Source organism: Micromesistius poutassou (genome assembly GCF_964030765.1).
Source record: "Micromesistius poutassou genome assembly, chromosome: 4".
NCBI classification, from domain to species: domain Eukaryota; kingdom Metazoa; phylum Chordata; class Actinopteri; order Gadiformes; family Gadidae; genus Micromesistius; species Micromesistius poutassou.
The window spans coordinates 18,799,229-18,825,392 of record NC_140274.1 but is presented as its reverse complement, the minus strand read 5'-3'; the positions used below and the strand labels follow the sequence as shown (position 1 = coordinate 18,825,392).

At 45.1% G+C, this 26,164-nt stretch overlaps 2 protein-coding genes across 2 annotated transcripts in view; one reads left to right on the top strand and one right to left on the bottom strand.

Annotated features, from left to right (window-relative positions):
• Nucleotides 1-3,393: 3,393 nt before the first annotated feature.
• On the top strand, nucleotides 3,394-18,488 carry tyr (tyrosinase; the record flags this gene model as incomplete). The annotated part of the gene is made up of 8 exons (XM_084466394.1): nucleotides 3,394-3,423; nucleotides 10,875-10,933; nucleotides 12,305-12,415; nucleotides 12,655-13,498; nucleotides 14,161-14,377; nucleotides 16,145-16,292; nucleotides 17,401-17,582; nucleotides 18,241-18,488. 8 exons carry the CDS (start codon nucleotides 3,394-3,396, stop codon nucleotides 18,486-18,488), a joined length of 1,839 nt encoding a protein of 612 aa, XP_084322520.1.
• Nucleotides 18,489-20,893: 2,405 nt separating this feature from the next.
• nox4 (NADPH oxidase 4) overlaps nucleotides 20,894-26,164 on the bottom strand; it is a 16,069-nt gene continuing 10,798 nt past the window's right edge. The window contains exons 13-18 of the mRNA XM_084466841.1: nucleotides 25,493-25,574; nucleotides 24,603-24,722; nucleotides 24,253-24,361; nucleotides 23,815-23,883; nucleotides 21,299-21,399; nucleotides 20,894-21,105 (exon numbers count right to left, since the gene is read on the bottom strand). Coding sequence (XP_084322967.1) covers nucleotides 20,985-21,105; nucleotides 21,299-21,399; nucleotides 23,815-23,883; nucleotides 24,253-24,361; nucleotides 24,603-24,722; nucleotides 25,493-25,574 — 602 coding nt within the window. The 3' untranslated portion in view covers nucleotides 20,894-20,984. The remainder of the gene's footprint in view (nucleotides 21,106-21,298; nucleotides 21,400-23,814; nucleotides 23,884-24,252; nucleotides 24,362-24,602; nucleotides 24,723-25,492; nucleotides 25,575-26,164) is intronic.

The window sequence follows — 26,164 nt, the reverse complement described above, 5'->3', positions numbered from 1 at the left end:
TAACATTCGCCCTGCATGCTGTGCACACCCCTTCAAGGGAGGAAGCAGCTTGCCAGCCTCAAGGACTTTCAAAGACCCCCTCGTCCTCCCCCCAGCCCCCCGCTCCCTCTGCCTGTGTTTGCAGTTTGCAAGAAATTGTGTTTGACCTTAGAGCCTAACAAACACACAGATTCATTGCAAGGGAGTCATCACGTTGACCCTGGACAGCAGGGGTCTGGGGATTGGGGGAGAGGAGGGTGGAGAGAAGGGTGGGAGGGGAGGGGGAAGGGGAGTTTGGACAGCAAAGGGTGACTTCAAGCCCATAACTTGCTTGCCTCCAGCACTGATGCAGAAACAAGATAAAGGCCACGGCACAGATTATGGCGTTGGGAGCAAATGGTGGATAAAAACAAAGATATAGAGAGAGAGAATGAAAGCTAGAGAGCAGGGGAACAAGAACTAGAGAGAGAGAGAGAGAGAGATAGAGAAGTTGAGCACAAAGAAGAAATGGGGAGGCGGGTAAAGAGGGGTGTAGAGAGAGATGAACACAGATAAGCAACAGGGAAAGGAGGACATGTGAGATTATTCAAGGAGATGAAAGGATATACAGTATATATAGAGAGAGACTGAGAGAGATAGACAGAGAGAGAGAGCGAAAGAGAGAAAGTAAGAGATAGAGCGAGAGAGAGTGAAAGAGAGCAACAGATAGGTAAGAGCAAGAGAAAGGCAAGAGAAGGGTTGGAAAAGAAATGGCTGCTACAGCGAGACAGCAGAAAGAGAGAGAGAGGGAGACACAAGACCAAATCGTCTCAATGGGCATAATTATCACAACTGTGACAGCTTTGTAGCAGGAACGGCCCATTAATCAACAAAACAACCTGACTGTTTCCTTTCTCTCTTGCTGACCTCAAAATTAGGAATTCAAACTGAGTATTGTCACGGGGAAACCACAATCCCACTTAATCACAGCGTATACGACACACCTCTCCAAAGTTGAGCTCACGCGGGAGCAGCGAGCATACTAATTATCACACTAACTGTGGTCCTCCATCGCCCATGAGCTCACTAGCTGTTCATCCGACTCCACCACTCTCTCTCTCTCTCTCTCTCTCTCTCTCTCTCTCTCTCTCTCTCTCTCTCTCTCTCTCTCTCTCTCTCCATATCTCTCTCATCTACATCCCTATCCCTCTCTATTGATTGATTGATTGATTTTATTTGACCATTTTTTATATGAAATATGAACAGCACTCATAACTAGTCAGATAGTATAGTATAGTCACAATAAAGCCTGTATCTTTCTGTTTTTCTATCTCTCTCTTTCACTTGCTGTCTCTGGATCTCTTTCTCTCTCCAGTTGTTTCTTTTACTCTCAATGTATCTATCCATTGCCCTGCATACTTACCGATGTATCCATTCATCCGCCCACCCATCCATGTTTCTATATTTACAATCCATCCCTCTCTCTATCTTCCTATATATCGATGCATATATCCACCAATCCATCCATCCATCCATCTGTCCGTCAATCTATCTCTTTATTTAGATGTGTTGTGACCGTATCAGAGTCGCAGCTCAATGAAACGACCGGACTCAAAGTGGGTTCCCGGAATAAACACTGAGTACCCTCTATTAACCGCGTATGTCTCCCGTTCAATCAGCACTCGGAGAGAAGCACCGACGCATCGCCAGCCCTCCCACACGAACACACTAAGAGCGTTGCATGGTTACCCTTACACTCTCTATATCCAGCTCTCGCCCCACTCGCTCTCGCACTAATGTTATTTAGCCATTTAATTTCATCGGTCTTGATCATTCAGTTGTTTGGACGCTTGCTCACTCACTCAGTCACTCACTCACTCCATCTGTTCATTTGTCTGTCTGTCTGTCTGTCTGTCTGTGTGTTGTATATTTTTATCCCCTCTGTTCATTATCAGAGTGCCTTGATATGGCCAATAAAAACTACACTAACTTTAAGCACAAAGGCCACACAGAAACATTAACACACACACACACACACTCACACACACACACACACACACACACACACACACACACACACACACACAGAAACATTCAAGTGTTATGCCAAAAATACCCTCATGTCAGCTCAACATCTAGTCACAGACACACACACACACACACACACACACACACACACAAACACACAAACATTCTAAAGGACGTGAGCTCTGCAGCCGTCCCCATTCTCCTGATTCCAGTCCACTTTTCCGCTCTCCCTGTCCAGCTGTTCCTCATTCCCACCTCCTCCGGAGCGGTGGCGTCTGGGAGTGTGTGGAGGAATATCAGCTTATTTTTGAAAAAGCATATTTCTCTAGACATTGGATGCACCTCTCTCTCTCTCTCTCTCTCTCTCTCTCTCTCTCTCTCTCTCTCTCTCTCTCTCAATATGAGATGATAAGAGTTGTTTTGCCACATTAAGAATCGCAAGAATCTGCCTATCCTAATGGGCCCACAATAATACTCAGTATAAGTATAAGATCAGAACATCCCTCCCCTCGAGCCGATTTAAGTGGAGGACCCACAATCGGCACTGCATTTTAATGCACTAGGACTACATAGCCACGAAATATTGCAATCTGGTTAGAGATAAACTGTGGAATGATAAGTAGGTCAGGGTAAAATGGCTGTGTGTACACTTGGGATCTCAGAGGAGAAGGCTTTTGTATTCTGGTGTGTAAATGTGTAGATCCTCAAAAAATAACTGTGTAGTGCGAATGGGAGACTAGACTGTGGCTAGACTTGACTTTACTGTGTGTGTGTGTGTGTGTGTGTGTGTGTGTGTGTGTGTGTGTGTGTGTGTGTGTGTGTGTGTGTGTGTGTGTGTGTGTGTGTGTGTGTGTGTGTGTGTGTGTGTGTGTGTGTGTGTGTGTGTGCGCGCTACCTGATGAGCAGTACACTAGCGTGGCATCGCGGGAGGGAGCTGTCCATGGTGCGCAGACAAATGACGGCATTAGTGTAAACGGTGGCACGCTCTTGGAGGAGTTTTGGTAAACGCCACGAGCAACGACCTAATGCAATACCGACCTCTGTGTCCCATAATAATAATTTGGGTGTCCTTTGTCATTCATCTGAATCATTAGCAATACCCTTCTAGTGTATGAAAAAGAGCCCTGATTAAATGGTTTCCTGTTTATGAGCAGGCTATTGCAAAGGGGGGATGGGGGGGGGGGTCAACAAATCTCACGGAATCCACTCACCGGAAATGTCAAACATGGGCTGAAAATAAATATTGAATAGATGCCCAAACACAAACACAACGGTACTTCAAATTCGATGGCATAAATAGGTCAGATCATCTGTCCACAATACACACTTCAGCCAATAACATAAAAAACATCAGCGACAACAATGACTGGTGCATCACTGCTCACCCCCCAACGAAAACTGTCCGCAATGGAAACCCAGCGCTTCATCATCACCACGGTACGAGGACACGATTCAGAAATGGGGAGAAAACATGACAGAGACACACTCTGGAATAACCATGTCTGTCGGGTGCGCCGGTGTGAACACAGTTTACTAACCTCACACATCGAAAACGAATGCCTTTAAATCCCCCCCTCGTTCTCTCCCAACGAGTCCAACGGCTCCCCCAACAATACGGACTAAACACAATCAACAAGCTTTTACCTGCATGGACCACCGGCCTCTCTCTCCTCTCCCACCGTGGAAAGAATCAACGCTTTCTCAACAAATGTGTTCAAATGACTGCTCCTATAGTGTCCCTAAACGGCTGAGAGAGCGCGGAGCTGTACCTGTGTGCTGTGGCTCCTCCTCGGGTTCTCCAGTCACGCACAGCTGTGCCTGACAGTGTGCCTAGCGCGTCCCTTCCTCCCGCTCCTCAACAAACTCCGGCGCCCCTCTCCTCTCCGCGCCTTCCGCCCCTTCTCCCGCCTCCCCGGATCATCTCGTCTCCTTCTTGTGTGCCTCTAGTACCGCTACCGATCTACACACGTGTCTTCCCCGTACCTTTTTCTCGATTGCGTTCCGTCCGATATTGTGTTTTTTTTTTTTTTTTTTAAAAGGGGGATGCCGGATGAGGTGGAGGACTGGGTTTTGTTGATGTAGGCTACAATGCAACGTCCTAAATCGTGTCTTGATTTAACACTAGCTCCTTTCTCATTCCCTTGTCTCCTGTATCGGTTGTTTTTATCGCGTTAAAGAGCCATGCTACCTGGTGGCGCCAACTATTTGTGGGGCTTTGACTGCGACGCACGCCTCGCTGTATTCCCGGCAAACCGCAAGGTGACTCCCTTCTTTCCTTCGTACACACACGCACACACACACACACACGCGCGCGCGTGTGCGTGTGTGCGCGCGCGTATGTGTGTGTATATGTGTGTGTGTGTGTGTGTGTGTGTGTGTGTGTGTGTGTGTGTGTGTGTGTGTGTGTGTGTGTGTGTGTGTGTGTGTGTGTGTGTGTGTGTGTGTGTGTGTGTGTGTGTGTAAGAATGGGCAAAACCGCCAAACTATTTTCCCGCTCAAACGTGGGTAAATAATACAGAACAGAGACGAGAGCAAGAGAAGTGTGCGTCAATGTCAAATAGTCGACATCGATCTCTCTCGCCATCCAAGTTTCTCTGATGATCGATCTATCCGTATATGCCTTTAACACGGTGGTCTCTCCCCCACTCTGTCTGATGATAGGCCTACACCGGAGATTAAGCACGAAACGATAGGCTTTAATAACGCTGCATTGGAGGCGGTCGATTGCCTTAAGTTTGTACTGTCACGGGAGAGAAATGGCGTTAAACCACCATCCTGAGCCTTATTGGGCCAACACAACCATCGAACTGCTGCGGATTGAGTGAAAGCTGCGGGATCTATTCGAATCGAGATCCCACTTACTTATATCGATCTCTAATCAATAATGTTATATGTACAATACATATATATATATTGGATAAGGATAAGCAGTGCTAGATAATTACTGCATAATTAGCAACGTAAACATTGGGATACGATATGGGAGGGATGACTTTGTGATTGTCATTCTGCCGAGGCAGTGACATAACCGTTTGGGGCATATTTGTTACATGCTGAAATGAAGGAGTTCAATTACCATTGTATTGGGCCAAATAGAAAGGTCAAGGCCAATTCCTTCACGACATAGCTCAATGTTGTATTTTTTGGTTTTGTTACGTATGCCTCACATGCATCTTCATCAGGACAGCACGGTGTCCGTGGATCATCCACTTTGTCCCCATGACAACCATAGAACTCCCCTTCACACGGTTGTCTGCATGTGTCTGCCTTGCGCAATGGCACCCCAGCAAGGTGCGAAGGCCAGATATCCCACCCAAGCGATCTCTCTCTCTCTCTCTCTCTCTCTCTCTCTCTCTCTCTCTCTCTCTCTCTCTCTCTCTCTCTCTCTCTCTCTCTCTCTCTCTCTCTCTCTCTCTCTCTCTCTCTCTCTCTCTCTCTCTCTCTCTCTCTCTCTCTCTCTCTCTCTCTCTCTCTCTCTCTCTCTCACACACACACACACACTCAATATCACACCTACCTCCAAGAAGCCATCTGGAGACGGGTGTCGATGAGGCCTGGTAGAGGGAGGGAGTAAGAGTGAGTGAATGTGTGTGCATCTGTGTCCGGTGGTGGGGGGTAGAAATCTGGGATAGAACGGGTTTTACAGCTTGGCCATGACAAGGCTTGGATTAATTTGCCTGCCAAATGCAAGTGGGATTAGTAGACCATTAAAAGGACAAAATACACACAAACACGCTTGCACACACACACCCAAGCTCGCACACACACACACACACACACACACACACACACACACACACACACACACACACACACACACACACACACACACACACACACACACACACACACACACACACACACACAAATCACAAATCAGGGCAAAAGAGAAGGCATTGGTGGTCCATCTTGTTCCCTCTCTTTTACACTTACAGCCTTCATTCTGACAGCTTTAGATACAGTGATAGGTGACTCACCCTGATACCTCCCTCCCTCCCTCTCTTCGCTGCATTAATGATCCCCGGATTAGGCACAGATATTTTAGATTATTTCATGGCAAAAACTGATACCACCTCCTGTCACATTTTCAAAACTAGTATTATTTTATGACCCCTGTTGCATTGTAGGAGTTTGAGTTCTGACAGGAAAGTGAGTGTGGTTGAAAGTCTAATCAGATTACAGCAATTTGTATAATGTTTAAAACCATGCCCCCCTTCCCACACATACACACCCACTTACAAGAAGTATTGATTTTAATACGTCTACATTTGACTAATTATATTTAACAAAAGAATGAATTCAACATTTTTGCAATATAATAGTAAGTAATAGTAAACAGTAATTAATAGTCTGGAAAAAAAAAAGTTAAACGGTAGAGAATCGGGCAAGAAAACCGAACAGCTTCCATCTTTGGAGCGCCCCCACCACAGAAAGTTAACCACATGGAGTGGTTATGGAGTGTGGGCTGGACGAGCCCGGGCTGAGAGTATTTACTCTTGAACATTCAGAAACTGTCTGCCCTGAACAGCCAGCTTTTTAAATGTAGGTGCTGTGAATATGCAGACAGGTTAACTGTGTATACTGGAGTACTGAGACACACAGCCAGCTAGCCTGGTTAGCCAAAACATTCAACCACCAAGGACATTGTGTGTGTGTGTGTGTGTGTGTGTGTGTGTGTGTGTGTGTGTGTGTGTGTGTGTGTGTGTGTGTGTGTGTGTGTGTGTGTGTGTGTGTGTGTGTGTGCGTGCGTGCGTGCGTGCGTGCGTGTGTGTGTATGTGTATGTGTGTGGAATGCAGTGCAGTGCTTTGCATGTGTTTGTGCAGTGTGTCTCCGTTTATGTTATCAAATGTTTCATTTTTCGGTTTTGTCGAATGTTGTTTTCAGCAAAGACCCTCCCTTTGGATGCTGAAGGGGGCTTCAGGGGCTCGCAGCTCACTAACGGTACAAAAGTCAATGTTACAGTCGGTAAATCAATTATTGAACGGTCTTCCACAATAACATTGGACACGCACAGCTTCCATAAACACGTGGCAGATAATATACATGGTTGGTTGTCTCTGGAGACCACACATACCAGCCAAGACATCTAAGAATGGCAATGCAAAATATTGTGAATGCTTTCTACAAATCAGATTTTTATTTTTTAAATGTATACACAGCTGAAACAAATAGTTTGAACTCTGATCCTGTGTCACCGAGTATCCTCCTTGCTAATGTCTAGTCACTTGACAACAAGCTGGATGAATTAAGAGCCAGGTTGGCATTTCAACAGGATATTAGGAACTGCAATGCATTTGTATTTACAGAGACCTGGCTGGACCCCTCAATTTCAGACTCTGCCATTCTACCCGAAGGCCTGTCCATTCATCGGCAGGACAGAACAACTGAATCGGGCAAGAACAGAGGAGGAGGTGTATGTATCCTGATTAACAACCAGTGGTGTGTGGATGCGCAAAAAACATCGTCGGGGTGCTCTCCTGACCTTGAACATTTAATGGTCAAGTACAGACACTTTTATCTGCCCAGAGAATTCTCTGCAGTCTTTTTTGTCACTGTTTACGTTCCACCCCAAGCCGACACCAAACGGGCTATGGACGAACTGTATGAAATCATCGATCGGCAGGAAACTTTGCATCCAGAGGCTGCATTCATTGTGGCGGGCGACTTCAACAAAGCCAACCTCAAAAAAGTTTTACCGAAGTATCACCAACACGTTAACTTCCCAACTTGAGGTCAAAACATCCTGGATCACGTCTACACGCCGTACACTCATGCCTACAAAGCCCGCCCCCGCCCTGCCATTGGCAAATTGGATCATTCCTCTGTTCTCCTACTACCATCCTATAGGCAGAAGCTGAAACGTGAACAGCCTGTGATTCGATCAGTACAACGCTGGACAGATCAATCGGATGATGCATTATGTGACTGTTTCCAAACAACAGACTGGGGAATTTTTCGGGATGCCGCTGATATCATCAACGATTACACTGAGTTTGTATCAGGCTATATATGCAAGTGCATAGATGACGTTGTACCACGAGTCACAGTACTAACTTTTCCAAACCAGAAGCCATGGGTGAATGGAGAGGTGTCTTCAGCACTCAAAGCCCGAACAGCAGCCTACCATTCTGCAGTCTAACACTCAGCACTGGTGCTCCACAGGGATGTGTGCTGAGCCCCTTGCTGTACTCACTGTTCACATCTGACTGTGCAGCCACTAACAGCTCCAACACCATCATCAAGTTTGCTGATGACACCACCACAATTGGCTGCATCAAGAACGGTGATGAGACTGCCTACAGAAAAGAGGTGGCTACTATGACATCTTGGTGTCAGGATAATGCAGGGAGAACACTCACCCATTTACATCGGGAGCACAGCAGTGGAGTCAACTGTTTCAGATTCCTTGGAATTAACATCAGTGATGATCTGAGCTGGTCACACCATATTGGTGTGGTCACAAAGACAGCTAAACAGTGGCTCTTTTTTTCTGCGACGACTGCGGAAATTTGGCATGGACTGTAAAATACTGACCAATTTTTACCACTGGACCATAGAGAGCATTCTTACTGGTGGCATTACAACGTGGTATGGAAACAGCACTGCCCAGGACAGAAAAACTTTACAAAGAGTGGTCAAATATGCACAACGTATTACAAGGACTGCGTTACCATCCATCCAGGACCTTTACAGCCAGTGCTGCAGGAGAAAGGCCAAGTTACAAATTACTCAAATTACTTTTTGAGTGCATAAGGCATCAAGCCAAATCCTTTATAAATATATTTTTGTATCATTAGTTGTCATATCAGTGATTTTAGACTTTTCATCATTTTAAGTCCAATAAAAAGCAAAAACAATATGTCTACTAGCTCATGTTTCAAGCAACATTAACTTTGATAAAGAAATGTAATCTAGATACATTGTACGTAAATAAAAATATGTATCTAGATACGTTGCGTGTGTGTATCTAGATACATTGCACATAAAACAGACACATTGTGTGTGTCTATAGATACATTCCAAAACAGACACAAATATTGACTAGATACATCATGTCAGATATATTGTCTATCTAGAAAAAAATTACATGAAACAGACACAATGTAGATACATTGTATCAGATATATTGTGTATCAAGACACATTTTAGATGAAACAGACACAATGTATCTAGATTCACAATGTATCTAGATGCATTGTATCAGATATGGCGTGCATCTAGACACATTGTGTATGAAACAGACCCAATGCAGATTAATTGTGATACAAAACGTGTTATTTTGGTCAGCATGGCGCAGTGGCAGAGTTTTTCATTACTTGAGAGTGGACACGTCAGGATGCAGAGAGATTTAATCTCCCATCAGCACAGCTAGAGTGTCTCCAGCCCATATAGTAATACATAAACAGAGAGACCCAGCCTAGTAATGGCCACGGATCAGCCCTCACGGTCCTTAATAATGTGCACCACCATGGGCAGCCAAGCCAAACACATTGGCTCCCTCTTCTCTCATTGCTCCATGCCCTAAACCACATGGTTGCTATGCTGCCCTAGTAAAATATCATTGGAAGCTACTTTGATACATGAAATATTGATATTGCCCTACGGTTGTGAGATCGCCCAAATATCAAACACATTATTTGTACAAAACGATTCACACCTCTGACAGGCTATCTGTCTATATATCTATCCATCATTCTATATCTGTAATCCATATCTAATCCATCTTCCTAGCCCTCTATCTCTCTATCTACTGTATATCTATCTGATCCATCTCTCCATCTTTCTATCTACCTATAAAATACATCCGTCTCTCTCTCGCTATCTATCTATCTATCTTTCTATATCTATATATATATATATATCATTCTAACTCTCTACCTGGATAAACCATCCCTTTATATATCCATCTATCTATCTATCTACCTACCTATCTATCTATCTACCTATCTATCATTCTATTGTTCTAACTCTTTACCTGGATAATCCATCCCTCTATCTATCTATGTAATCCATCCTTCTATCTATATATCTCTCTATCTTTATATCTATATAATCCATCCTTCTATCTATCTATCTCTCTATCTTTATATCTATATAATCTGTCCCTCTATCTATCTATGGACCTACGTACATTCATTTGACCCAGGAGCTCTGGCCCATTAGCCCTTCAAAGAACTTCTGTCAGCTGGATCCATGGGATTAGCTCACGTGTGTAAGTGGGAGGTGTGCAGGGACATCTCCTGGTCTTGTGTTCATTTACCCCCGTGATCCTTTTATTAGGCCCTGGAATCTACACATACACAAACCAACCACTACACACTTAGACTTAGACTGTGACGGATACAAAACAAAGTTAAATTAGACTTGGGCTCTGTGCAAATACAAAGTATGTCGTCAATGTAGTTTCAACCTGAAGTTAATTATTATATGCAGTGGACATTTTTTAATTCGTTTTTATTTTCCTCATACACTCATGGGGGTCGCAACATTATTATTTGTTCACGTTACACAGAATCCACGTATTGTTGGAATTGTAATGATCATTAAAAATAGTCCTATTTATTATTCAACAATGTTAATCGGTTTATACTGCCCTCTTCCGTGTAGAAAAGTGACGACCTTGAGAAGACGCATGTATACAGTTCTGAATATCGACCGTTGTGGAGCAGAAAACACACATTCATGGCCTCAGTCTTTCTCTTTGGATTTGATTTTGAACATGCAAAATCAAAACTCGAGAGCTATAACACTAGGCCTACCTCTCTCACACACACACACACACACACACACACACACACACACACACACACACACACACACACACACACACACACACACACACACACATAGGCCTACATATACAGTCTCCCCGCGTTTTGCCCCCAAGAGGAGTGCTTTCCTCTGTGATGGTCATTCCTGTGCGATCAACTGTGCTCTTGCATCGGGGTAAGCCGCAACTCGTGCACCGCTTGGCTAGCATGTGACCGGCTTATGAGCTGTAGTCGTGGGCAAAAGACTGCTGCCCCAAGAAGTACTGTGTTAGATACCTCAGCACATGATCCAACATGCTGGCTTTCTTCTGTCGTTGGTAGTTTCCGCGTAGGCTACCACGTGATCGGGGTCGGTAGAGTTGCGTGACGGTCACACGGCTGAGTGAGAATGGTGGTGATGGTGGATCGGTTCCTCAGATTGAGGTCGAGGCTTAAACCATACATTGTCTGAACCAGGGAGTGTGTGTGTGTGTGGGTGTGTGTGTGTGTGTGTGTGTGTGTGTGGGGGGGGGGGGGTTGCGTCCGCTATGTTTTGTTTATTTATCGATATCATTTTGAATATTGGGCTTAATGAGCCCACATTCAGGTGTGATTGGAAGGCTGGGGACCGCCGTCCATTCCGACATACCCCCACTCCGACATTGACGTCAAATTGTCGGAGTGGCGGCACTTCCATTGTTTTCAAACGTAACGTCCTCACAATCTTGAACACGTTGTTCAAGATTGTTCACACACACACACACACACACACACACACACACACACACACACACACACACACACACACACACGGAAAAAGAGCTCCCTGCATCACATCGCTGTAACCTATCAAAATCCTCAATTGCTTTTCTGTTGTTCATTCTGTTCTCCTGAGACTAAGTACTGGAGCTTCTCATTTATTAATCACTCTGTGATCATTTGTGTCTGGGATACTTCTCATTAGGAGCAATACAGAGATGAAAAGGAGATTAATTAGTATACTGCTTTAAGACAAATGAGTTTGAATTGATATATTCATTTGATAAATATTTGAAAAGTAAGATGTACAGAGATCTCAACATTGTATACCCATGATCTCATCCAAGTCTTAGTTATAGCAAAGAGAAGAATGTCGGATGATTTGTCATTGCCCTTGCCCTTGAGTACATCCATGCCTGGTATTCTTTTTGCAGCTCGCTGAAGCACACTTGAGAAGTTTGGGCATGTACTCAAGGATGTTGTCATTCGGACCACAATTTAAACTCTAGTCGTTACTCTGGGATTCTGGTGTTATTGTGTTTCATCAGGTAATTTGTAATTAACATGCATAACAAATTAAGTCATGAAAATAACATTACTTATCCAAAGATTAAAGGCTGATCCAAAGGCTAAACAACACATATTCACTTGACTACCACACACACACACACACACACACACACACACACACACTCTGCCTGGAGGTACATTGTTTGTCAAAGGTCTGCTGATCCCAAGACAAAAAGGAGAGAGAATCATGAATATTATCCCGGGCATGTGACGGTGTATGAGTGCATTCCTGTGTTAGAGCCCCCAAATGTGAACTCACACTGAGATCACACACTCTCCCGGAGGCCGGCCCCCAACGGCTCAAGGAGGGCCAGACTCAGAGCAGGGGCCCCAGTGAGAAGCTGGCCGTGTGAGGGACAGCCTGTCGGTGGAGCGGAGCTGGCTTGGCTGGATCGATGACAACAATTTGAACAGAAGTTGAAGGGGTAACAGCAAGGAACTGTAAACAGTGGATCTAACATCATTGTTGGTCACAAGGCAGGGTTAAACAGATTTTTGTCAGTCGAGAAACATCCTTGAGAGAAGTCCGGCCAGCTGTTGCTCAGGTTGTTCAGGTTGGTTCCTGCCTCGGCTGCTCTCATTCCCCAGCGTGGCGATGCGGTGCGGTGGTGTGTGTGTGCTGGTGCTGGCGGCGTCGCAGCTCCTCGGCTGCTGCCTGGCTCAGTTCCCCCGGCTGTGCGCCACCTCGGAGGCCCTGAGGACCAAGGAGTGCTGCCCGGCGTGGCGGGGCGACGGCTCGGCCTGCGGGGCCATGTCCGGCCGGGGCTTCTGCACGGAGGTGGAGGTGTCGGAGGAGCCCTGGGGGCCCCAGTACCCCCACAGAGGCATCGACGACAGGGAGCGATGGCCCCTGGCCTTCTTCAACCGCACGTGCCGGTGCGCCGGGAACTACGACGGCTTCAACTGCGGCGAGTGCCGCTTCGGGTACCGCGGCGCCAACTGCGGCGAGTTCCGGGAGTCGGTGCGGCCCAACATCCTGGCGCTGTCGGTCGCCGAGCAACAGAGGTTCATCTCTTACCTGAACCTGGCCAAGAACACGGTCAACCCCGACTACGTGATCACCACGGGGACCCGGGCGGAGATGGGCGCGGACGGGGAGAACCCCATGTTCTCCGACATCAACACCTACGACCTGTTCGTCTGGATCCACTACTACGTGTCGCGGGACGCCTTCCTGGGCGGGCCGGGGAACGTGTGGCGGGACATCGACTTCGCCCACGAGTCGGCCGCCTTCCTGCCCTGGCACCGCGTCTTCCTGCTGCTCTGGGAGCACGAGATCCAGAAGATCACGGGGGACTTCAACTTCACCATCCCGTACTGGGACTGGAGGGACGCGCAGGCCTGCGACGTGTGCACCGACGCACTGATGGGCGGCCGCAGCAGCCTCAACCCCAACCTCATCAGCCCCGCCTCAGTGTTCTCCTCCTGGAAGGTGCGTGTGTGTGTGTGTGTGTGTGTGTCTGTGTGTGTGGGTGTTTGGGGGGGGGGGGGTGTTTGTGTGTTTGTGTGTGTGTGTGTGTGTATGTGTGTGTGTGTGTGTGTGTGTGTGTGTGTGGTTTTGCAAATGTGTGTTTTTGTGAGGGTGTTAGGAGTGCGGGAGTGAGAGAATCAGATTTGTGAAAATGAGAGAACACATTTTAAGATTCTAGTATTAAAAAATCGGCTTTGTGACACTTCAGTGCACAATGTGACTTTCTCAGAAGTGAAAAGGAATGGCACCAAACTGCTGCCAGAAAAGTATAATTAAAAATGTGCACAGGGAGGACACATCCTTTGCTTGTGTGTTGATATGCACCTTGTATCGACCGTGTATGTAACCATATTCTCCCTCAGGCCTCTGTGTATTCCAATTATCTCATCAAACAACCACATGTTTGTTTGTTGGATAGAAATGTGGTAAGGATTAAGGCCCACTGTAAGTGTATTAATTTCAGTGTGTGCTTGTGTGTATGCATGTGTGTGTGTGCGTGCGTGCATGTGTGTGTATGAATGTGTGTGTGTGTGTGTGTGTGTGTGTGTGTGTGTGTGAATATGTGTGTGTTTATGTGTGTGTGTGTGTGTGTTGTGTGCTTGTGCGTGCGTGTGTTTTATTAGGTCATATGCACGCAACCAGAGGAGTACAACAACCAGGAGACGCTGTGCAAAGCCACTGGCGAGGGTCCGCTGTTGCGTAACCCTGGCAACCACGACCCAGGGCGCGTGACCCGCCTCCCCACCTCGGCGGACGTGGAAGCGGTGGTCGGCCTGACTGAGTACGAGACCGACACCCTCGACCGCTTCGCCAACGGGAGCTTCAGGAACGCATTGGAAGGTAACTGACCCTGCACCCACGCAGGTACCCTTACAGCCCTGGTCCTGTGTTCACTCTGTAGCTGGGTCACAGCGAGTCTTGGGGCCCGTGCAGGTCCCACCCCTTTGTTGTAGAGTGGGGTACTTACATCTGACCACTAGGGGCAGTAGTGCCATTTCTGTGTACAGTAACCTACCACCAGCTATCTTGAGCTAGCCACTTGATGTATGGTCGCTATGCAGGAGAGCCATGTTTTAGGGTTCTCAATAAATAAGTAAGGAGTAATGAGAAAAGTCTGTGTCAGTCTAGTTAATAGTATACCCAATATACTACACTCTTCTGATGACACCCCGAAATAGCATTTGAATCACTTCCTGTAGGCATACAGCCAGGAAATTGATAATCACATATGTCCTTGAGACCCTCTTTCATATAAATGGAAATGCGTCACTTTTATTAGCCCTTAGTCGACAGGTATATCTGAGGATTTGTAAAAAGCAGGATAGCTCTCAGCCTGGCGGTCAATCCATGATCATTTAGGCTGAAGGCCTGCAAGGACAGTTACATTCCATCTAAATCCCCCCCCCCAAAGTCGCCTTCGTACAACGTATGCTGTAATGTAAAAACAAGGGCTGAGGAAAAGTGAAATAACTAATGAAACACAGCCTCCATCTTTCTCCCAAGTCATTCTGTGAATGCCCCATGAATGGTGTTTTTTTTTGTATCTTCTGACCTTTGGACCTCATGGTGAAGGATTGCATCACTTCCTGTCGGGCTTGAGCCACCAAATAGATGATCCTGTATTTCCTTTTGGTCCTCTTTCATACGAAACAGACTTCAGGTCTCTAACTCGCTCCCAGGTGTCCTTGACCCATAGGTCACCTGCTAATTACATCACTTTTTGTAGGGCTACGACCCCCATAATGATAATTTTAGTAGTCTTTAATTCCCCCTTTAACACAAAACGGAGCCCTCTAGCTCACTCCCAGGTGTCCTAGACCCCTAGTTCACCTGCTAATTGCATCACTTTCTACGACCCACATGTTGATAATATTAGTTGTCTTGAATTTACTGGTTGATGGCCGTATGCGAGAGAGACAGCAAAACACTCATATGGGTCGTTTTGGTCGTATTGACAATCAACCCATTCTGTTGAGGTCATAGAACATGTGGATTGGGTTCATAGACAGGAAATGACAACGTCCATGGCAGTTAACTTCACTGGTGAGCAGCATGAAACAAACAGACAAACAGAAACTTTGCAGAGCTTCAATGGGTGACTGTGTCCTCCTGTTCAGGAGTTGCTTTGTTCCCTTGCTTGAGGACCCAACCTCACTTCTAGAGCACACATGACCTGACAGCCTCTGAGTGACAGAGCCTCCCAATAGTCCCGCTCACCATTTACAGCTGAGTCTGATGCCGGGGTGAACCACGCCAGTCTCCCCTGTCACAGCCAGCCCTGACCACGCCCCCTCTTCAGACCCCTGCTCAAATGTTGTCTGGTGCAGCTCATAGAGAAATATTAAGAGCCACTTTATTCATTCCACAAGGGACTTTTAGGTGTCACGGCAGAAGAAGAACAGGACAGTAAAACAGAAAAATAAAACATACATGGAAATAAGAATAGGCAAAGAAAATTATAAACCTGGGTATCATATAAACATGGGTAAAATAGATTAAATGAAAAGCTGTGTGCATGGGGCTTCATTTGATGGTCATATATTCCTGCCTGGACTCATTCTTACGCTAATGTGGCATGTGATTTCCCTTCCCTTTCCTCCTTTGCAGGTTTTGCCAACCCAGAGACCGGCATGGCCATCACCGGCCAGAGCACCATGCACAACTCCTTACACATGTTCATGAACGGCTCCATGTCTTCTGTCCAGGGCTCCGCCAACGACCCCATCTTCCTCCTGCACCATGCCTTCATTGACAGGTAGCACAACACTGTGTGATACTGTGATAACACAACAAACACACACACACACACACACAAAGATACACACATACTGTATGTTCAATGCATGTGCTCAATCATAGTAGCGTTCACTCTACAAGTCAGTGTTCCATGTTGGAGCAAGATCATGTATGCCTTCCATATTCTTATTCTTGTAGTGAAACATTCTGACATGAAAGTACAAAGGGAAAAATACCCAAAGTAGCCTTGAGACGATTCTGATCACATGACCAACTATTCTGTTGGATCAGTCTGGACCTCTAGCCAGCCACATCGATTTCCAGAAACGACAATGCAATCAGGGCCGTCAGAGACTGTACCCAAACAGGATGCTGCATTTATTAGGACTGACGGCGGATAAAAATCATTATTCACTTCAAATAATTGTTTCTTGCTATCAACAGCATTTCTTCGATTCTCTGTAGGCCAACATGCTAGTGTTCTAAGATAGTATTTTTAATATATAAATAAATGAAAAATGTGAAGGTGATTATAGATGGCACGATAAATGGAAAGAGGTAAACAGCAGAACCGAGAGGTAAGATGAACAGGACGATGAAGGACAGCGCATACTAGACGACCATGGAGAGAAACATAGACAGATCTGTCACAAACAGATACAAGAATAATTTGTGTGTACATTTTACACGTTTATCTCCACTAGGAAAATAACAACACCTCTTCTTAAAGCTACAGTGACATTTTCCCGACTATTTGTTTAAATATAGGTTGATGAATGATTGAATGTTCTACCTCAACCGGCAGGAGAAAGTAATAGCCAAGTAATTTCATCAAGGTTTTCTTTTGCTTCGTGGAAATCCGTGTTGACATCGATGCTTGCTCATGCACTCTGCCAAAGCAGTCCCTATTCAAAGTGCCAGATCAAATAGAGGGGAACAACAAGAACAGAGGCCTCCAGTATAAACACTACAGCTCGCAACGCAAAGTACTCTGAGTGCATATCTCTCACGTCCTCGCGCAGATGAAAAAGAGTGGACGCATTTGGGGAACAGTGTCAAGAAAACCTGCACCGCCCCTTTAAATCTAACTATGCCATTAATATTCTTGCCTCTTGTTTATTCTGCAGTATCTTTGAGCGCTGGCTGAGGACCCACACACCCCCTCGCACCCTCTACCCCAGAACCAACGCCCCCATCGGACACAACGATGGCTACTACATGGTGCCCTTCCTATCTCTCTACCGGAACGGGGACTACTTCGTGACCAATAAGGTTCTGGGATATGAATATGCCTATCTGCTGGACCCTGGTAAGCAACAACACACACACACAAGTAGTATTATGGTATGCTTTTTTGCATGTGCTTTTTTGGCATGCGTGTGAATTTCTTTGGCCGTGAGTGTGTGCGTACCTGTACAGGGCTCAAGGTATACTGAATCTAGGACAACCGGGGCTCAGGGGGGTGTTCGCCCCTCCAAGCCAGCACAAGTCTCGCCAGCTTACCTGCAGTTTCGTCCTCTAGTCTGGAACCATCCCCATAGGGCAGCTTGGCTCCGAACAAGATTCACTCAACCAATCAGCTTATCCCAGCGACCGATGGAGATGATGACAAAACCGGACATTTCTACAATGGATGAATTATTGTAATATCGTGGCTGATTTGGAATTTGTTTCATTTGAACGCAAAACGTTTTTATACGGCAATGCAGATGGTTGCTGTAATGTTCCGTGTTGTCAGCCCTTGGTACGACATCCTCTGTATAACAAGTGCACATAGGCACTCTCTCGCATACGGCTCCCGCACTCACAAAAAAAGACTCTTTTACCACTCATAAGCACCTTCATGCCAACCATACTACTCTGGCTAGCAAAAAAAAACACACTTGCACCAATGTATTCGTACACATTAAAATTTTTGGTAATTTCTGACACTTCATTTCTTTCTTCCTGCTCCTCCCGTCCTATAGGCCAGAGGTTCGTCCAGGAGTTCCTGACTCCCTACCTCCAGCAGGCCCAGAACATCTGGCAGTGGCTCTTGGGTGCTGGAATCCTGGGTGCACTGATCGCAGCCCTGGTCGCCACAGTCGTTGTCGTGGCAATCAGGAGGAGGAAACGGAGCAACAGGAGGAAGCTGCAGTCCATCTACGGCGAGAGGCAGCCGCTCCTGAACAGCAGCTCGGAGGAGGGGTCCGCGTCGTACCAGACCACCATGTAGCGTGGCCGTTTGGACACACACACACACACACACACACACACACACACACACACACACACACACACACACACACACACACACACACACACACACACACACACACACACACACACACACACACACACACACACAAATGCACATACGTATGCAAGCAGCACATACTGGTGTCGATGTGCACAGATGATGCCCCATAGAGAGAACACCCCATTGGCCATTAGTGGGAAATTATTCAGAGCACTTTTACACGCCCGTAAAGGGTTAATTTCCCAATGGCGCAAGCAGATAAAAATAGACCAAAATCTGATCCATCTTTTCCCTAAAAGGCTATTACTACTGCAATTGCCAACCTTACTTAGTTCCTACTGAGAGTGACAGGTCATGAGAAGATTGGGTTTCTTGAATATGCAATTTACTGGCTCCACCAAGGAGAATGAACACATCCTTAAGAGCACATCCAAAGTGAGGATTTTATACCAAAATTTACCAAAATATGCCTCACTGATTTTTCTTTTACTCTTTACTTGAACTAAAGCCACCTGCTATTTTTTCAGTAATTTATTATTTTTGTTTCCATTTTATTTTGAGTCGGTTCCAAGAGCATCTCTCCAAAGTCTCCTGAGATGCAGTGACCTTGATTTAACTGAATTACGATATAAATGAAAGAGCTCAATTAAAAGTCACAAAGGGTGTGCTTTATTTTCACTAGGGGTTAGTTTGGTTGCCATGATGTATGTTGCTGTTTTAATTGGTGCTATTTCAGGTTCAAACCTCAGCTGGTAAACTCTAGTACCTACCTGACCCTGACCACAAGCAGGCTCTCTGACTATGTTATTACCTAACTACCTATGTCAATGAACAACCGCTGCTATTCAATTTGAGTTGTAAGCAGAAAATGAACTATGAATGACAGTATCTCATCCGTGAGCGAGATGCTCAGTCTCATACCATCACTAAAGTAAGACTCCATTGCATCTCGACCATCCTACTTCTTTGTACGAGCAATAAAGTTGATCTGAGTCTATCTTTCTTCGTTGTCATGAGTGCACTATTTGCTGCTCATTGTAAACTAAAGCCAATTCCTGTGTGGCAACACGACAAGGCTTTGGAAGGACACACTACACTACAGTGAGAAATTTCGCTTCATAACCATGCACTGCACAACCGTGCTCACACACTACACAACCATGCACTCACACTACACACACTATGCACTCCTATTTAGGAGCAATAACATGTATGGAATAAGACCAAATGCTCATTGCCTGTATTTGCCAAAGTAGTAAACAATTTGCAATTTAAAAAGAAATCCATAACAAAAAGACATGTTCTTGTGTTGCTCTATTCCAGGAACAGAGAAACCAAATGGGACCATAGTAATACATCAAATAAAATACAATTGTATTAAAGTATGGTCATCAGAGGGTTATCCAACACAATTGTGATTTACAGAAAAAGTAATAGCAAAGCTATTTTTCAGTGATTTACAGAAATCAAAAAATGTTTTGTATCTTAATGTTTATATCTTTCAGATTGTTTTGTGAATCTGTCATAAAGCCTACAGATACATGTAAGTAGCTATGCTTTTTAATATATGAATGAATGGCTTTAGTAAATCTGAAAGCATGATGGAGGGAAAGAAAGGACATCCTGTAAACAAATAAGTGTAAAAAATATAAATACATTTAAATACAAACTACCTAGGAATACTGGCATGTATTGTTTTTTTTTACTTGTACATTCAAATAAACACTTTTTTTGGTATAGAGGAACAAACAAAGCAGATCGCCACAGGATGAAGCCAATCATCAAACAGAAAAACGAGTGAATGATGGTCTCAACGACCAATCAAATCATTAGTTATATTCTCAAAGCCCCGGTTTGGTGTGATGAAAATGATAATATATACAGTAGAGAGGAACATTGTATACAAATAAAGCCATTTAACAAATAAATGGGCTTGCATTTAATCGACTTTCTCCCAACATCCCAGTTTTCTGTCCTCGGTACTGAACTACCACCTTATTACGTACTTATTGTCTGCAAGGAGAATATCTCACTATTATATGAGCTGTCGTTGACTATTAGTCTTTTTATAGATCCAATAAGGTTTGAGGGTGGATTGGATGCGGCACACTCTGACTGAGAAAAGCCAGGGCCTGCAGTGAAGGGAGATCATAGGTCAAACTATTTACTATGCAGACGTTTCAGAGCAGCTCGCTGCTGCTCTGGGCTGCAGACTAGAACAGCGGCTTCCAGAGAACAGTCAGGCCAGAGTAGTAGAGAGGAGTTGGACCACGTCATATTAAATTGTCCTTCTCCTGTTTAATATTTTAAACAGAAACCGCATTATACGCTGTCCAGGCACTACGTTGTGTTCAAACCCTAAACCGTATTCATGTGAGGCGTTCAATAAAGAGCCGATGGTAGGTGATGTAACCAGTGGCCGATGGTAGCTGGTGTCTCTGGTAACCTGTGGCAGATGATGTAACCACCGTCTCAGCTGAAAGACTCCTTGTTGAATTCAAAAGTGACTCCAGTGTAGCGGCCGGAATTGCACAGCTTGTGGAGGGTCCTCGAGATGCCCTTCGGTCCGCAGCAAAACACTCCCACGTGCTTTCTGTAACACACACACACACACATGCAGAAACACAGATTGGAATACATACACAATCATGGGATAATACATGTTTGGACTGCACAGGCCTGTACATATAACAAATCACATTCATAATAAAAACATAAGCTTCCAATATGTAGATTTTTATCAGACCCATTGTTTTTACCAGGATGGATCCTCTCATTCTACTCACTGCCTATTGGCGTTCCTGATTTCATCAAAGAGCAGCTTCCACCGAGGTCGACCAATCGAGAGCCTTGAACTGAGTGGGCGGTACTTCTCCTCAGACATGCTCTGCAGTAGAGAAAGCAGAATGGAGAATATACAATGATTTAGATTAGTTATGTCATTTGAGCATCTGATTCAACATAACAAATTCATTGCAGTGATAGTAACTGTGTTGAATTTGGCTCCCTTTTCCCTCATTCCCTACAAAGCGATATATCGTACACTATATGGGGGGTGCATGGGGGGGAATTCATTCACCTATCTTGTGGTGGGAATCTATCGTTGTGTCGTGTACTAGTCACTTGCAACAAGGCGACATGTGTTACTTGTCAACATGTGAAAGCTCATTTGCAAAAGTAACGTAATATCTCTATTGGATCGATTCAATCAGTCCAGCCCGGAGGGTGGTGGAGCGACTCTGACGCGGCAGGTGACTAATTCGTCTCTGAAGTGAGACTCTGCCATCACCGCCGGTTAGACGTGCAGCATTGGCGTGAGTCCCCTGGAATGATTTATATCCGTTAAACACTGCCAGGCTCTCGTCCCTCACGACGAAGGAGCCTCTCTTTGAAGAGCACTTCTGATTGTTGCCGCACGCTGAAGTGAAGTCATGCTGGAGGATTCTGCCATCTTAGTCTGGAGGCTGAGCGGAAGGGAGGACGCTGGTGGGATCCTCATGCGGAAAATCCCTGCCAAACCCCCCACCCCCCCACCCACCCACACCACAGAAGACAATCACAAAGGACACAATGTGAACGTCTGAATGCATTTAGCCTGAGCAGCTACTGCTTCTTGCCAGCACTTCATCCTTCATCACAATGCGTCTAAGGCTCCTACCCACTAGGTGACAAACCTGCCGATAATGAGTCTTCCGACTTAGTCAGGGAGAGGGGGGAAAGGGGGAGAGGGGGGAGAGGAATCGGCGATCGGGGCTGGCGTCGGCTCTGGTTGATGTGAATTGTGGGTGGTTTCAGGACACACGATAATGCCTCCCTCTGTGGAGTCAGGAGGGCAAAGATTCTTCATACCGGTTTGATATTGTGGGGCCCGACTCGTGTGGTGTGATGGGGACGGAGACTGATATCCGCATTTACTGTGGCACTGGCAACGGCCAATGGGAAGGAAGAAACAGCCTGATCCTCGTAAAGCATGACTGGACTGGATCAGAATGTTGACAGCCTGACATTAACACATCATCTTCTTCCTTGTAGTTTTAAATGGCCTGAACGGCTGCGTAAAAGGCAGGCTCAGCAATCTATCTATCTCGTGAGTAGTAATACTTTTCAGACAGAGAAGCATTTTTGTTATCATTGAAACTCTTTACATCACGACAGCAATCAATGAATGATTAAAAAGGCTCTGAAGAAATACAAAAATAATTAATTGGTATCTGTAGCTGTTGCGGGCCCGTAAAAAGCCTGTCCAATCAATTAATTTGACCCAAATAAAATGATTGGATGGCTTCCCTGTCTTCTACTTTCCTACTCAGGCTACTACAGGCGTGCACTCTGCCCTTGCACTCATGTGCATGAGTGGAGTCCTCAGGCTATGGCTTTAGCTAGAGCTAGTCACATGGTTTGGGGGAGAGGCTTTGAAGGGAGGCCAGAAGGGAGGGCTGGGATTTTTTCCATTGGATACTTTCAAAATATAGCATACTCTGGCTGGTTTCCCCATACTGCCTCCCCCAGCTTTAACTACCAGAGAAACAAGTCATTTGTCTAGGGGGAATGACTGCGGACTGTGGTGTCGATAAATCCATATCACATTTGTGCAGTTTATTCAATTTCTTTGTTTTTACTGTGACTTTTTTTAACCACTGACATCTTTATAAGAGTGCATCAGTAGGGTAAAAGTAACCAGTCTCCCAATGGGCTAAAGCTAAACACAGCTCACATTCCGTATTAGTGGGTGAACAATCCAACACTTGGTGAAATCTGCTTCACAATGACAGAAAGACCTGGAACCAGAAAATTAGCCCTTTAGAAAAAATTTAATGGGGTGAGATCTAAACTATTAAACTGGTCTCAAACGGAGTCACCCCCCTTGGGAGGAGAGAGGAGGCACCGACATAGCCAGACAGGAAATGACAGCATCAGTTACAGACGGTCCTTTAATCAATTATCAATTAACTTCTAAGAAAATAGCACCCCATCTAGTCATGCACCTGCTCCGGGACTCACCCAAATACTGTCAGCCTGAGCTGTCACTTTGGAAACACTACCATGTAAATATGTAAATGAAGAGAGAGAGAGAGAGCGAGAGAGGAAGCTAACTTGATATGCCAACTTGAAATTCAAAGGATCTTGTGTGGCCCTCTCTAGAAGGTGTACATTGCCCCCTAGTGCTTACTAATTGAATCAACAGTTTTGTGCGGGTGACCAAAGTTACACATGGAAAGAATTGAACAGAGAAGCCCAGATGTACATTAACGTACACACAGAAGGAATACATGAGGTTGAATCAATAATAGACTTTTCTTACCTGGAGGTCTTCTGTCTGACTGACAAACAGCTTCAGATTCAAGTAGTCTGGTCGGTTCTCCTGCCAGAGCTACAGAACAAAACTATGTTATAACATCACGTTAACGTTATAACATTAATTTAACATGATTTAATTGAGGCGACAGTTGTATTGGATGTCAATGTGTAAACTATAGGTGGTTTATTGAAATGCATTAATGTTGTTTCCTTTAAGTGGAATGTTGTACAACATACTCAAATGTGTTGTAAGTTGTTTTTAATGAATTCATTATGTAAATGTTTGAAATTAATAACCAAATGATTTTCAGAATATTGAACAAAGATCAAACAAAAATCAAAAATCTCACTTAGCAGCCACAAGGTGGCGACATGCATGACATCAAATCAATATTTCTATGAAGGGCCCTGAAGGGCTTCCATACAGAATCAAGGGCCTCACCTTGTGGTGCAGGGCACACAGCAGCTCTGAGAACCAGTAGAAGGACTGCAGCTCCCTGCAGACCCACACAAAATACAGCCTCCTCAGTCTGAACTGCTTCCAGCCATCACTGTGGAGACAAAGACAGAAAGAAAAAGAAAAAAAAAACAAGGAAGAAATGAAGAAAGAAAAAAGACAGACAGACAGACAGACAGATAAATAAAGACAGTAAGAGAAGGCAGAAGAGTCATGCCATTTAAAAAGTTAATATATTGTTCTTTGTTTATCCAAAATCCTCCCAGAGTTGCAGTTTAAAAAAACAACGAGTCCCCTTTTCTATTGGATGACGGACAGGAGAGGTAGCCACTCACAGAAGAGCGTGCAGAACGCAAGCGAATGGTGTGACTCCTATTCCGCCTGCCACACAAAGACTGACCTCGTAGTTAAACACCTCCTGTGACGAACTGCCGAACGGACCGTCCACATACAGCCTGGGCAACAGCAGAAGGGACAGACAAACAACAAACAGTTAAGGTATCGCTAGCTGAGAGAAACACAGCACAAGAACAGGAAAACACAAGAGTGAATACCAACACACACACACACACACACACACACACACACACATATATATACAGCAAGAGAGAGAGAGAGAGAGAGAGGGAGGGAAGGTTGGGATTACAATGTACAATGGAGCTTCCTCCTCAGAGTCGTACATAAGCAAATAAACATATGACATCCGTATTTGGATTTCCACAGACAATATGGTGGTGGTGGTTCTTTAGTACACATCACACGCACGGATGCACACACACACACACACACTCACACACGCACGCACACACTCACGCACGCACGCACACACAGCCAGCTAGAAACACTTAGTAGCCATACTAGATAGAATATATTATAACAAGAAAAAATAAATACAAATGTGTGTGTGTGTGTGTATGTGTGTGTGTGTGTGTGTGTGTGTCGATTGGGGCAGTCATTATTTTGTTCTACAATAACTCTTGTCTACGTCTATCTATCTATTGTGCTCTACAACTCAAAGTAGAGGAAGAGCAACAGGTCAGGGGTCAAAAGGTCCCGACCCCTAACCTATGTGTGATTCCAGGCATTCATGAGAAATCATGTCAGCTTTATTTCTAAAAACATGAATGATGACAGACACACACACACACACACACAAAGATAGAGAGATAATGAAAGTGACAGAGAGAGAGGAAGGGGGTGGATACGTCAACAGATTTGGACTTACTTGGGGTATCTCCTCTGTTGCACCATGGGTAGTATTTCTAGCTCCACCCCTGTTTTAGGAAGCAACAGCTCAGTGAACCTTTCTGTTTAGAAGGAGAGGAAGAACAGGGGAGAGGAAGAAGAGGATAGAGGCTTTATTTACATCATTGTTAACTTGTTAAACATACAGTACTATAGTGACCACCTTGGTTGCTGTCTTCTTGTTTCCACAATCCTGGCAGCGTGGGGTGACGCGGTCGTTAGCTAAATGTAAAACACCTGAATCCTGGCAAGGCTATTTAGGAGCTGTCTGCCTGCCAGCGCTCTCTCTCTCTCTCTCTCTCTCTCTCTCTCTCTCTCTCTCTCTCTCTCTCTCTCTCTCTCTCTCACACTCACTGCTGATTCATTAAATGATAAACCCCATTGGTAATTTTGGGATTGTTGGTAACTCAAGTTTAAATAAACTATTGAACAGTTGTGCACAATCATTCTTCTTTACAAAACCAATCTTTTATAAAAAAAAAGTTTATAAAGAAGACAATAGTGCACAATAACACACTTTTCTTTCCTTATTTACCAAATCCTTATGGTGAACCCGTTGCACCACCGCTTTGATTCTTCCTCAAATCAAAAGATTGCTGGTTGCATTAATATTTGTGTATGCAGCTGTGGAGAGGGGATGGGGTTCAGTCTT